The sequence below is a fragment of the Mustela erminea genome, chromosome X, assembly GCF_009829155.1.
Source record: "Mustela erminea isolate mMusErm1 chromosome X, mMusErm1.Pri, whole genome shotgun sequence".
NCBI lineage: Eukaryota > Metazoa > Chordata > Mammalia > Carnivora > Mustelidae > Mustela > Mustela erminea.
In genome coordinates this window covers 90,559,805-90,575,112 of record NC_045635.1, presented here as the reverse complement: position 1 = coordinate 90,575,112, position 15,308 = coordinate 90,559,805, and the positions used below count along the sequence as shown (strand labels likewise).

Here is a 15,308-nt window from a genome sequence, read left to right as displayed (position 1 = left end):
TTGTTATTTGTAGTAGTGACAGCTATTATGCTGTACTTCTCATAGCATAGATCTTTTCCATGAATACTGTCAGAAGTAGGGATCCTGTTAAGATCAAGAATGAAGAGAGTCAACATAAATTCAAAATCTCTGCTGAATCTCCTTATGTAATAACAGGAATTATATGGCTATATATAGAGAGAGTAAGTACATTAGGGGCGTATAGATGCAGTCAAATGGGACCAGTTCGTAAAAAAGGGGAAAATTCCAAAAACACATCTGTGAGAATTTTACTTGCGTGTGCAGGTGCGCGCACGTGCAAGCACACTCCCCTACCCCCACCCCCCACCCCAAGGGCTTGATAGCTGAAAAATGTTAGAAAACTTCATAGATGAAATGGGTTAGGAAACTTCCTCTATGAAATGACATGACTAATTTCTTGTTTCTTTGTTTCACATTAGTGGGGATGAGGTTGAACGGATTGCACTTCTTCCTGAGACTGGGCAAACATTACAATACATTTGGCTCAGGTTAAGGTATGATCTGTGGACATGGAATTGAGTATATTTAACTGACCTCTTAGAGATTCACTAAAGCAGCAATCTTCTAGCTAATAGCCAGATCAAATAGCAAGAATCAACAATTTCCATTTCTGCCTGGATTAGTAGAGCATGGAATGAAAAGCATTCTGCTTCTTATCCTTTGGCATTTTTTCTTTTATTTCCCTGCTGTCAAATGAGGACTTGATATTCAACAGTTCCTTAATTTATAAACATGCATTAAACTGTGTATCCTGCCTTGGAAAAGAGAATGACAAATAGTAAAGCTTGATTAAATTACAGCAGAAAACTGGAGCAAAAAAAGCTTGAAAAGCATAATGCAAACATTTTATACTGGAGAGATGACAATATAGAATACTTTGCATTAAGTTTTCTATTGCAAAATGAAACACAAGTATATTGAACAAGCGTATTAAAAAAAAAATTGGTAGTTAGAATTTTAGCCATGCAGTGCAAGTCAGGTGTATCAAGGTATTAGTAACAGTCTTGCTGATCACCCTTTCATTGAGATGTATGAACAGAAATCACAATGTTTTTGAAATAGGCTAAGATAATATTCTGCTTTGGTGATATAAATAAATTTATAAACAAAGTGAGTATATGTGGCTAGTATTAAATATGAAATGTGATCTATCCTGTAGTAAAAAAAATTGTGATTTGATAACATATCCATCTATATTAATAAACATGCATTCAACACATTTTCATGCCAATTCCATGCCATATTAGTTAAGATAGTGAATTTTATGGCAAAATATATATTTACAGAAGAAACAAGATTAAATTCAACACCATTACTTTCCCCCGTCCATCCTATCTAGACTTTATAAATTTATATACCTATATATCCATCAGTTAAAAAGGCAGAGAATGTTAGATGAATGAACTATTTAGAGTATTAGCTAAATTTGAAAAAGCATAAAGTACAAATAAATGTATCCTTATTTTGTTCAGATTGGTGTTAACAGTAGTTTCTTTTCATTCCTTCTTAGCTGTGATTTAAGAATTCAAAATGCTTCCAAAACCTCATGCAATTTTGGGAAATAAAAGAAGTGACAAAACATAACAGGAATGATAAATTCATTTTAGCCATCTTTGTGGAACAGCAGGCCAGGACTATAATGACCAAACCTAAAAATTGTTTTTTCTCAAGATCCCTTTGCTATGCCAGTTGAACAGAATGGTTTTTTCATGAGTGTTGATGCAGCTACTTTTTAACAACCTGGTTCGAAGCAACACATAAGTTTTCTCATTTTTAAATCAGTAGTGACATGTTAGGGGCCTTAAAGAAAAAAAGAACAATGGGCCACAACACAAAATTTTAAAGAACAACATAAGCAAAAATTACATTTACTTTCCAGGCTTTTTATATTGTTAACTATGTTTCCAGATTTTTAGTGTAATAACTAATTAAGTATTTATTGCTATTTAAGGTCAGAAAATATATTTCTACTGTTTCAAAATCAATGTATGTACATCTGAACTGTGTGTTTAAGTCATCTGACATATTCCGGTAAATTAAGGAATGATTAAGTTTTCCATATTTGTTTTAACTTTATGAATTATTATATTGCGTTGCAATAACACACTGGCCCAAGAGTGGCCCTTAGTGAGCATCACCAAATGGCTCAGAATCCACAAAACTAAATGAAGTTCCCAGACAAATGTAGAAAAATCATATGATTCTCTATTAGGTCACAAGCTGACTAAACTTGTTTTGCGTATCTTTTGCTTGTTTGTTTGCTTGTTTTTGTTTTGTATCTGTAAAAAAAAGTTTAGAGTGTTTATGAATTACAAAGTGACTGCTGACTTAAGGGTGAAAGAGGAGAAAATTCAACTTACTTGTTTTAGTAAAAAAAAAAAAAAGAAATGAGAATGCCTAAAATATACTTTTGAAATAATGTTTTTAAGTCTAGTTCTCATGTGCCAAGAAATGTTAAGAGGTTTCAGAATGATGTCTATTAATTTGTGCAGCTACTCAGGTATGAAATAATCAGCACTGGAAATTCTTAGCTTTGTGATTCCAAGACTGTGACTAGCTCAATGATTGTATGCTGAGGCAACATACTGCAATTGTGAAATTGCATTATTTGTTAATAGATCAATTTTTTTTATGGTTTCTTCTTTTTTAAAAAAATTTTTCAATTTATTTATTTTCAGCATAACAGTATTCATTATTTTTTCACCACACCCAGTGCTCCATGCAATCCGTGCCCTCTATAATACCCACCACCTGGTACCCCGACCTCCCACACCCCCGGCCCCTTCAAAACCCTCAGATTATTTTTCAGAGTCCATAGTCTCTCATGGTTCACCTCCCCTTCCAATTTCCCCCAACTCCCTTCTCCATGATCTGTATTTTTTCAGTTTTCAAAATTATACAAGGAGACATATTACCTCTCAAATCTGTTTTCTGGAAAACTGCTACATAGGTTGTAGTGTACTAATGAACTAGCCAACTTCTATATAATGAATGCTACAAAAATGCACATTTATTCACTCCAATCTTACCAGGTTGGCCTACTGGTCCAGGAATCCCTGGTGGCCCTGGTGGTCCCTGAACACCTATTCCTGGAAGCCCAGGAGGTCCCATTGGCCCAGGTTGTCCATTTGGCCCAACATCACCTTTAAGAAATAAATATAGTTTAGATATTAAAAAACAAAGCTGAGTCAGTAGTCATTAGAAACCACAATACTTATGTGAAAAGACACATAAAATTAAGCAAAGATGTTGAAAATCTATCTAATCACTGAGCAAGAGAAGTTATGCATAAGTACCCAGAACAGATTCAGGAAATGCATTAACAGTTATAGAAAGTTATAGACTTTCTATAAAGTCTATGCTGAGCACTCAACTTCAGTACTTAAATCAACTTCACAAAATAATATATAAGATTACAAACCACACATTTCATATACTTGCAAATCATCTTGGACAGTATCTCTCAGTTTAAAATATATTTTTAAAAAAAAAGTAGATAACCTTTAACATCTTCCTATTTACTAACTTGGGCCCATGTCCTATAAATATGATAAAGCCTCTCCTACCATCAATAAAATGACTTTTTGATCATAAAAACTTCAATGTCCCTCTATCTTGTATCTCTTATTTTAAAAAATGTTTATATATAAAAAATTCTTTTTCTAATGTACTTTGATGAGTTTTGACAAATGCATATAGTCATATAATCACCACCAAATCGAGATATGTAAGATACATATATAGTTCAATCAAACCAAAAGGATTCTTGCCCCTGGTTGTAGTCAGCCCCTTTCCAGACCCTAATTCCTTGTCAACTGCTTGATCTGTTTTATCCTACAGTTCTTCCTTTTCCAGAATGGCATATAAATACAATTATACAGTATATAGCCTTTTGAGTATGTCTCCTTTCCCCTAACATAATGCATTCAGATTAATCCAAGCTGCTGTAACACAGATCGGTAGTTTGTTACTTTTTATTGATGAATAGTATTCCATTATACAAACATGTCATAATTTGTTCATCGATTCACCAGCTGAAGGACAAACGGACTATTTCCAATTCTTGGTGATTATGAACAAAGCTGCTATGAACATCGATCTACAGGCTTTTGTGTGAAGTTTCATATTTTTCTTGGATAAGTAAATAGGGTCATGTGGTAAGGGTATGTTTCTAAGAAATTACCAAACTGTTTCTCTTTTGTTTTAAAGTATTTAAATTCCAGTTGGTTAACATACAGTGTAGTATCAATTTCAGGTAAGAATACAGAGATTCAACACTTCCATACATTTGGTTGAGCACTCCTTAAACCTAATCCCCTATTTCACCCATCCCTTCACCTGCCCTCCAGTAACCAGCAGTTTGTTCTCTATAGCTAAGAGTTTGTTTCTTGATTTGCCTCTCTTTTTAATCCCCACTATGTTCCTTCGTTTTATTTCTTAAATTCCACATATGAGTGAAATCATATGGCAGTTGTCTTTCCCTGACAGACATAGTTTGCTTAGCATAATACTCTCTAACTCCATCTATGCCATTACAAATGGCAATATTTCATTCTTTTTGATCATCGAGTAATATTCCATCATATATATACCCCCCTTCTTTATCTATTCATCAGTCAAGGGACATGGGCTGTTTCCATAATTTGGCTATTGCAGATAATGCTTCTGTATACATCAGGGTGCATGTATCACTTGGAATTAGTTATTTTTGTATTCTTTGGGTAAATACCTAGTATTGCAATTGCTGGATCATAGGGTAGTTCTATTACTTACCTTTTGAGGGACCTCCATACTGTTTTCCATAGTGGCTACACCAGTTTGCATTCCCATCAATACCTCTGTTGTTCCCTTTCTCCACATCCTTACCAATACCTGTTGTTTCCTATATTATTTATTTTTTGCCATTCCAACAAGTATAAAGGTGATATAGGTCATTGTAGTTTTGATCTGTACTTCCCTGATGATGAATGGTGTTGAGGACTTTTTCATGTGCTTGCTGGCCATGTATATGTCTTCTTTGGAAAAATGTGTCTATTTGTGTCTTCAGCCCAATTCTTAATTGGATCATTTATTTTTTGGGTGTTGAGTTGTGTAAGTTCTTTATATATTTTGGATACTAACCTTTTATCAAATGCCATTTGCAAACATTTTCTCCCAAACTCTTTTTCAAAGTGGCTCTACCATTTGAATACTAACGAGTAATATATGAGAGTTCTAGTTATTTTGCATCTTTGGCAGCACTTGGTATTGCTAGTTTTCCTTCTTTTTTGAAGCCTATTCTGACAGGATAAGACATGCTATCTCATAGTTTTGACTTACATTTCCTGGATGACTGATTATATTGAGAATCTTTATATGTACTTACTAGCTATTCAGGTATCTTCTCTGGTAAAGTATCTGTTCAGATCTTTTCCCTGTATTTCCAAATTTAAATCTGGTTGTTTCCTTCTTATCGACTTTTGAGAATTCTTTTTTTTTTTTTTTGAAGACTTATTTATTTATTTATTTGAGAGAGAGAGTGAGAGATTGGGAGAGGGAAAGAGAGAGGGAGAAGCAGGCTCTCCACTAAGCAGGGAACCTGATGCAGGGCTTTATCCCAGGACCCTGAGATCATGACCTGAGCCCAAGGCAGACACTTAAGCCACCCAGGTTCCCCAAATTTTGAGAAGTCTTTACGTATTCTGACTATAAGTCCTTTCTGCCAGATAAATAATATGGAAGTAAGTTTCATGTTAATGAAGTCCAATTTATCAATTTTTAAATGTATTTTTGCTTTGGGGTTTTATATAACAACTCTGTCCAACCTACTATCACAAAGATTTTTCTATGCTTTCATCGAAAACAAGGGATAATTAAAGTACTACCCACAGGCTAAATGTGGACTACAGGCATGTTTTTGAGCTGCCTGTGAGCCAGGAATAGTTTCTATATCATTAAAGGTTATTAAGAAGAGAAAAAAAAAGATTATATGACAGAAACCATAGGTGGTCCATAAAAACAAAAATATTTACTCTTGGGTCCTTTATAGAACATGTTTGCTGGCCTCTGTTCCAAAACCTTGTTTGTTTTATCATTTTAGGTTATACATATAGGTCTATGATCCATTCTAAGTTAATTTCTGTACAAGGTGTGAAGCTTGGTGTGAAGCTTGGTGTGGGGCTTGTCTTCTGTTTTATTTTACACACCGACGTTCAACTAACTGGTGTAGTACCATTTGTTGAAAAGACTTATTCTTCTGTTGAAATTGCCTTTGCAACTTGGTCAAAAGTCAAATTGTATAGGTTTATTCTTGGGCTCCCTATTATGTTCCATTGATCTATATGTATCTGTCACTCCATATATACCACACTATTTTTATCACTGTGGCTATACATTACATTTGGAAATTAAGTACTATGAATCCTCCAACTCTGTACACTTTCTCAAATTATTTTTGCTATTCTAGGTCCTTTCCCTTTCTAAATAAACTTTTGAATAAGAAAATACTGCACAGTTTTGCTAGGGAACATGTTCAATCTATGAATAAACCTGGAGAAAACAGTTACCTTAACAACTTATGATCACAAAATATCTTCCCATTTGTTTGGATGTTTGATTTCTGCCATAAGGGTTTTATAGTTTTCCACATACAGATCCTGCACATATTTTGTTAGAACTATACCTAAGTACTTCAGGTTATTTGATGCTATTTCAAATAATACTGTTTCTAATTTTCATTTCTAGTTGTTCACTGCTAACATATAGAAATACACTTTATTCTTGTATTTTTGCCTTGTATCCTATGACCCTACTAAATTCAATTCTTTGTTCTAGTTGTTCTTTTGCAGGTTTTCGATTTTCTATGTAGAAAATCAAGTCACCTATGCAGACAGTTTTATTTCTTCCTCTCCAATCTGTATGCCTTTCATTTCTTTTTTTCAGGGGGAGGTATTTTCTTATTAGCTTTTTTTTTTATTTGAACATAGTTGACACACAATGTTGTATTAGTTTCAGGTATACAACACAGTGATTCAATTTCTCTATATGTTATGCTATGTTCACCACAAATGCAGATACCATCTGTCACCATCAGTATTATTTCTACTTCTTGCTCTACAGCATTTCATTGTTTAATACGACTTACAGTATGATAATGAAAAGCAATGGTAAGAAAAGAAATTTTTATACTGTTTCATATATTCAGGGAACAGCAGTCAGTCTTTCAACATTAAATATAATGGATCAAGTTTTTTGTATCATGCTAGGGAAGTTCCCTTTTATTCCTAATTTTGTGAGAGCACTTTTTCAGAATAAATGTTGAATTCTCACAAATAATTCATCTATTAAGATGTTAATAGTTATTTTTTCTTCAGACTGTTGAGAAAGCAAATTACACTGATTTTCAAATCAGCCTTGTAGTCTGAGGATAACCCTTGCTTGGTGTAGCATGTAACTTTTTTCCTATATTATTGGATTTGATTTACTAATATTTTCTTGAGACTTTATATATGTCCCTGAGAGTTATTGGTCTATAACTTTCTTTTGTTATAATGTCATTGCCTATTTTTTGTTTTGGCCTCATACAGTTGTTGGGAAACAATCTATCCGCTTCTGCTTTCGGAGAGAAATTGTGTGGGAATCTTGTTATGGCTTCTTTAAATGTTTGTTTGAATTTACCAATGATGCCATCTGGCTCTGTAGTTTTTTTGTTTTGGTTTTTTTTTGGGGGGGTAGGATTTTAACTACATACTAAATTTCTTTTTTTTTTAAGATTTTATTTATTTATTTGACAGGGAGATCACAAGTAGGCAGAGAGGCAGGCAGAGAGAGAGGGGGAAGCAGACTCCCTGCTGAGCAGGGAGTCGGATGTGGGGCTTGATCCAAGGACCCTGAGATCATGACCTGAGCCGAAGGCAGAGGCTTAACCCACTGAGCCACCCAGGTGCCCCTACATACTAAATTTCTTTAATAAATATTGGACTATCTATTTCTTCTTCCATGAGCTTCAGTAGTTTGTATCTTTTTAGAAACTCATCCATTTCATCTAAGCTGTCAAATTTACAGGCATACAGCTGTTTGCATACTCCCCTGTTATTCTTTTAACGTCTGTAGGATTTGTAATGATGGCCCCCCTTTCATTACTAATAACAGTAACATAGGTCTCTTCCCTTTTCTTGGCTGGCCTGGCTAGAGGTAGAGCCATTTCACCAATCTTTTCAAAGAACTTCATTTGGTCTCATAAAATTTTTCCATTGTTTTTCAGTTTTCAATTTCACTGATATCTGTTCTTATTGTTATTTTCCTCTGTCTTCTGACTGTCTTTTAATTTTACTTTCCTTGTCTAATTTCTTAAGGTGAAAAGTTAGAAAATTGATTTTAATTGTTCTTTTTTTCTAAGAAAAGCTTTTCATATATGAATTTTCTTCTAATCACTTCTTTATCTGCATTCTACAAATTTGATATGTTTTATTTTCATTTTTATTAAATTCAAAATACTTTGTAGTTTTCCTGGTGATTTCCCTTTTGATTCATGGGTTATTTAAAGTATTTTGGTTATTTTCTGAATATGTCGGGATTTTCCCAGATAGTTTTCGATTACCAATTTCTTGTTAAATCCAGTATGATAAAAGAATCTACTGTAGGATTTTAACATTTTTAATTTGCCAAAGTTTGTTTTAGGGCCTAGATTATGGTCTATCATGATGAATGTTCCATGTGTACTTTAAAAGAATGTGTTTTCTGCTCTTATTTGGTGGAATGTTCTATATCAATATTGAGGAGTTATGTTAAAAAGAAACTCCTAACACTGCCTTGTTAGAACACTGTACATCCTATCCTTATTTATCCTATCCTTGTATCCTTCTATATGAAGCCAATGCAAAGTATGGCCCATGGTCATTGAATGAGCATGACAAATCTAGCTGAACTGAAGACTACTGATGTTGAGCATTACAGTATCTCAAATTCTATTTGGAATTTTTGTATTATCTTTATTAAAGAAGCCTGTCAAAGCTGTATAATCTTAAGGTGCTACAAAAATCCCTTTCTCTGTCTCCCACATTTTCTTGTAATTTTTTTTTAAATTTTGACATTTAAAAAAAAGATTTCATTTATTTATTTGACAGAGAGAGAGAAAACACAAGGAGTGAGCAACAGAGGGAGAGGGAGAAGCAGGCTCTCCACTGAGAAGGGAGCCCAATGAGGGGCTGGATCCCATAACACTGAGATCATGACCTGAGCTGAAGGCAGTTGCTTAACGAACTGAGCCACCCAGCATCCTAAAATTTTACTTTTCATATTTATGATTTTAATTCCTTTTTAAAAAATACCATGCACCACAATGCTGTAATTACAAAGATACTGAAATATATTTTAGTGTATGTCTGGTAAATGTTAAGTTTCAGAATCAGTTATGTCAAGTGCTTCTAAAAAACTACTTGAATTCTCATTGAAAATGCATTATATTTAGGCCATGTTTGGAAAGAGCTGACATCATTCAGCCTTCCCATGTACACATATGATTCATCAACCAATTAATTTTACCTTTTTTCAAGTTGTTAATAATCAAGTTTTAATTTTTTCCACAAATACATTAGCACAATTTTATTAATTTCTAGATAAAATATAGATTTTTTGCAAATTATATTTTTTATTTCTTTCAATATTTCCATTTCTGCTCCATTCTATGTGTCACAATACTTTTGCATGTTATTCCTGATTCCTGGAACATCCTTCTACAAAGATACAGCTCACATGTCACCTCCTATATGAAATCTCCCAAGGTACCTTAGATGAGGCCCTGAACAAAAGTGTGAGGCAAACTGAATGTTTCTGGTCACCTTTTTGTTTTGTTTTGTTTTGTTTTGTTTAATGTGATTCTAACATTGAGTCTTAAGCACATCTTCATCCTTATATCATTCTTTCCTGATGGGTATTGGCCTAATTAATTTATTATTGGTCACTATTTTGCTTTGAAAGTGCTCTATCAATCTCTCCTATTAGGAAAGATTACTAGGTTCTAATGCCCAGCCACTGGTATAAGTGTGTCTGGTAGGTGAACTTTTATTGTGAGCTGTTTACTGAGTTCTGACTGTGGTGTAGTGACCCAAAAATGTTAGTGATACATTTTTATAAAAGAGTTCCAGGTGAAATAACCACTATCACAGAGAACAGACTCTATGCCTCTGGGTTCCTAGTGACTCAAACAGTACCTGGTACAGAATAAGAACATAATGTTTTAGGAATGAAGAAATTACATGCCAGGATATCCCAAGTTCTTTTTCTTCTACCACCTTAGGAACTGTACTGGGGCTTTAATATTTGAGAATGAAACTTACTAGGATAAGGGGATCCTAGACTTCCTTTCAAAGATTAGGAAAATAAATGCCTATTAAGACACTGATACTTAAAATAGGCTTCAGTGACACCTGGTAGCTCAGTTGGTTGGGTGTCTGCCTTTGGCTCAGGTTGTGATCCCCAAGGTCTGAGATCAAGTCCCTCATCCGACTCCTTGTTCAGCAGGGAGCCTGCTTCTCCTTCTGCCTGTGGCTCCCCCTGCTTGTATTGTACTCTCTCTGTCTCTCTTTCACTCCCTCTCTCTCGCAAATAAAAAAAATATTTTACAAAATAAAATAGGCTTCAACCCATTTCTTCCTAACCCATTTCTTCCTAACCCATTTCTTTCCATCGCAAGGACATTTTATTTTATTTTTTAAAAAGATTTTATTTATTTATTTGACAGAGAGATAGGTCACAAGTAGGCAGAGAAGCAGGCAGAGAGACAGAGTGGGAAGCTGGCTCCCTGCTGAGCAGAGAGCCCAATGCAGGGCTTGATCCCAGGACCCTCGCTCATGACCTGAGCTGGAGGCAGAGGCTTAACCCACTGAGCACCCAGGCACCCCTCAAGGACATTTTAATAAAGTATCCTGAGTGAGCAATTTCTATATGGAGACTGTCTGCCACATAGCTTATCATGTGGAATGTCTCTATATGCAATTTTGGGGGTCACATGTCTAAGCTGGGGTAGATCTTTGGTAGAAAACACAATGTGTAACTTTTTTGAGTGTTACAGTTTACAGTGGGCCAGAACTGTTTACTTGAAGACAGGTAAGTATTTTTAAAAGAGCTTATCTAAGAAGAATTTGTCTTGGGCTAGTTTGGGGCTTTTACTGGCAGACTCCAGGCTGGCTAAATTGGGCTATGTTGTCATATTGCTTTAATGGGAATCAATCCTACATGCTTTAGTAGTACAGAGCTTTTCAGATTCCTCTCTGGGGGTCAAAATATTGACCGGGAGAGTCCCATTCCTTACAAAGAAGTAAGAAAAAAACAATTGCCAAACCAGCTAAGCTAATTCTATTCCTATTTATAATTAGAGGAATCAGAATTAAGGAGGTAGAAGAAACCAATGGAGAAATGAGCAAAGGACATGAGCAGTTCACAAGAAAAATATGTCCCTTAAGCATAGAAAAAGTTCGATTTTGTTCATAATAATGGAAATACAAATCTAAACTACCCTGAGAATAAAGAGATATAGGATATATATAGGATATATATAGGATATATATATATATATATATATATATATATGATATATATAGGATATAGGATATTCAAAGAATTTTTTAAAAAAAGAACAAACTTGGAGGACTTACATTACCTGACATCAAGTCTTATTATAAAGCTACAGTAATAGAAACAGTTGGTATTGTCTTAAGGACAGTAAAATAGAGAAGTAGAATTGACAGCACAAAACAGACCTATACATATATAGCCATCTGATCTTTGACACAGATGCCAAAGTAATTCAATGGGGGAGGGAACTATTTTGAACAAATAATGTTTATTAAAATTATTTGCGATGGATGATAGCTTTAAACATAAATGCTAAAATTATAAAATTTATGAAATAAAACAGAGTATCTTTAGAACTTTGGGAAAGGTTTTTTATACATAACACCGAAAATAATAATTCTATAAAGAATAGATAAATGAAACATCAAAAACTAAAACTTTTATTCATTAAAATACACTGATAAAAAATGAAAAGGCAAACAAGATAGGGATAAAATACTCATAAAATGTATTTCACAAAATACCGGTATGCAGAATATATAAAGATCACTTCCAACTTAACAATTAAAACAGAAACAAACCCATATTTTAAAATGGGAAAAATATTCAGATGTGAAATAATCCACGAGTACATGTAAAAGAGCTCAACATCATTAGTCATCAGGGAAATTAAAACTAAGACCAAAACATGTTAACAACACACCTACCAAAACTCAAAAATGAAAAGACTGATTAATACCAAGTGTTGGAGGGAATGTGGAACAATTGAAACTTTCATACCATACTGGTGTGAGTTTAAAATGGTAAACCATTTTGGAAAAAGGTCTAGTAGCTTCTCATATAATTAGCATATACCTACTTTTTGACCCAACAATTCTACTCTTAAGTATTTCACCAAGCAGAATGAAAACACATGTCCACAAAAAGATTTGTAAAAGAATGTTCTTAACAGCTTCACTCATAATAGCCAAAAACTCAACATCGTTCAGGTGTCCATCAACAGAGAGTGGATAAACAAACATTGCTATATCTATACAATAAAATAATAATTAAAAAATAAAAACTCTTAAAAACACATTAATGGACCTCAGAAACAATATCCTGGATGAAAGAAGTCTTACAAAGAATGTACCCACTGTGTGATTCCATGTGGAGTTTTAGAACAGGTAGAATGAATTTACAAGGAAAAATCGTAACTGTACAGTTGCCACTGTGGATGTTGCTATAGGGACTGAGAAAAGGGGCAAAAGGGAAATTTCTGGGTTATATCTCGATAGGGGTTTAGTTACACCAGTGCATGCATTTGTCAAAATCAAGCAAATGTCTCTGTAAGATATGTGCATCTTGCTTAATGTGAATTTTATGTCAAAAGGAAAAAAAAAGCAGAGAATTATAGTTATAATATGCATGCTAATGTATTTAGGGAGATGTGTACTGCTGTTACAATTTACTGTGAAATGTATCAAAAATAAGTCAATTTTTTACAGAAAGGTATGAACTCATATGTGACAAATCATGTGTAGTAAAATGTTGATAATAATAGAATATCAATAATGGGTATAGCGTAGTCACTGAAAATTCTTTCTACTTTGCTGTTTATATGAAATGTAAAAAAAAATGTTGACAGAGGTAAAATGTTAATTGTGGAATCTTGATGGTAGATATAGAAGTGTTCACTGCACAGTTTTTAATTCTGTGCATATGAAATTTTTCACAATAAAATGTTTAAAAAACTGTACTGATACCTACTTCTATCAGATTGGGAAAAATTAAAGAGGTCGTCAACATACACACTTAGCAAGGCTGTAGAGAAACAAGTACACTGATTCATTGCTGGTAGGAGTGTATGGTGCAAACAGAGGAATCTGACAATATCTAGAGATGCATTTAGCCTTTAATTCAGAAAAAATCTATTTTCATTATTCTACTATTATACCTGTACACATATGAAATAACATGCATGCAAGACAATTCAGTGTGACATCATTTCTAATAAGAAAAGATTGTCAAAAACCCAACATAGCAACTAGCAACTAGTAGAATAAGCTATGGTAAACCCAAGCAATTTAGTACTAGGTAGCTATTTTTTAAAAATCAAGATTTTGATGTACTGACATAAGGTGATCTCTAGGATATAAAATTAAGTAAAATAATTAATGTGTAAAGAGTCAAAAGGTAGTATTGTATCTTTTCAAAAAGTTAGGAAATACAAATATATATTCTTATTGGCTTATATTTGTATGAAGGAATACTAGAAAGATAAATAACTCAAAAATTGGCTACATATGGGATGGGGAAAACAGAAGATGGAAGGGGGTTAAAAGGAAGACTTCTCAGTGCTACTATATATATATATATAGTTCAATATATATTCAATCATATATATATTCAATCATATATATATATGATTGAATCATCTATTCAATGAAATAAAATATAAAAAATATCAGTGGAAGATAAAAAAAAAGTGACAGAGTGGGAGCATAGGCTTTCAGTTAATTGGACCTATCACCCATAAACTTTCTCAACAGTTTCAATTTTTATAAAAGTTATATTCAATTTTTATAAAAGCAAATTGAGAAGTATCAATAATTTCTATACCTTTTGGTCCAGGGAGCCCATCCAAGCCAGCGCGTCCTGGAAGACCTGGAGGTCCTGGGAAACCACGATCCCCTTTGGGACCAAGTGTTCCTTTGAAACCTGGGAGTCCTGGGGGTCCAGGTGGCCCAGGCAGCCCAAGTCCTGGTTCTCCCTTAAGCATACACATGAGAAAACACAACAAAACCTCCCATGATTTTCTTGGTGTTTATTGTTTATCATGGAGAATTTAAAGCAGAAATTACAGGGTAATACCTTTTTTCCCCTATGGGGGAAGGAATAGGATAACTAAATGAAAAATAACTGGCATACTGGAGAGAACATCTGGAAGGATGAGAAACAAATTAAAGGATTTGGTTTCAGCACAAGAAAGAGATAACTGAGAGAATATGAGATTAAAGAACCCAAGTGAGGAAATATGATTACAGACTGAGTATTAGATAATTATTTTAAATTTGATTAAATGCGATAATGACAATTTTTTTCTTGTATGAAATGTCCATTTACTTAGAGATTAACACTGAAGTATTTACAGGTGAAATAATATGATTTTGAGACCCGAGTTAAGATACTTTGGCAAAGAAAAAAGGAATAGCTGAAGTAAATATGCTGAAATCTTGATCATTTGGAATATGAGTAATGGATATATGAAACTTCATTATATTATTCTTTTTACTTTTGTGTTCATTTGAAAGGTTCATAATAAAATAAGAACAATCAGACAATACAGAAGTGGTTTCTCATGAGAGCTGGGGTCATGGTCAATTGTTCTTCCCATGGAAGAAATAGCAAAGATGAAAACACAAAAAAGTTTAAATTAATTAAATACAGAGAAAATACAGAAACAGGATAATTATACACAACAGTTTGCTGAAGGTTATTAAGGAAAATTTAAGATTAGCTAAGATATAATAAAAAGAATGGAAAATAACTCAAAAATAGTATTTACTACTGCTATTATTATTATTATTATTATATTACTGTTATTTCTAAGCTAATAACAGTGGCTTGCATTATATATGTAGGATGGAATTGGGACTGGAAAACAGTGTGGGAAGTTCTTGACATGCTATCTACCAATTATCACACAGGCATGGACAGAGGTTAAATGGTATGCTGATACTACAGAGAAGTAC

General features: G+C 33.6%; 1 protein-coding gene across 4 annotated transcripts in view; it reads right to left on the bottom strand.

Annotated features, from left to right (window-relative positions):
* Positions 1 to 15,308, bottom strand: part of COL4A5 (collagen type IV alpha 5 chain) — a 238,612-nt gene that overhangs the window by 58,667 nt on the left and 164,637 nt on the right. For all 4 annotated transcript variants that reach the window (XM_032331820.1, XM_032331819.1, XM_032331822.1 and 1 more), the window contains exons 29-30: positions 14,176 to 14,326; positions 3,051 to 3,164 (exon numbers count right to left, since the gene is read on the bottom strand). In XM_032331820.1, coding sequence (XP_032187711.1) covers positions 3,051 to 3,164; positions 14,176 to 14,326 — 265 coding nt within the window. The remainder of the gene's footprint in view (positions 1 to 3,050; positions 3,165 to 14,175; positions 14,327 to 15,308) is intronic.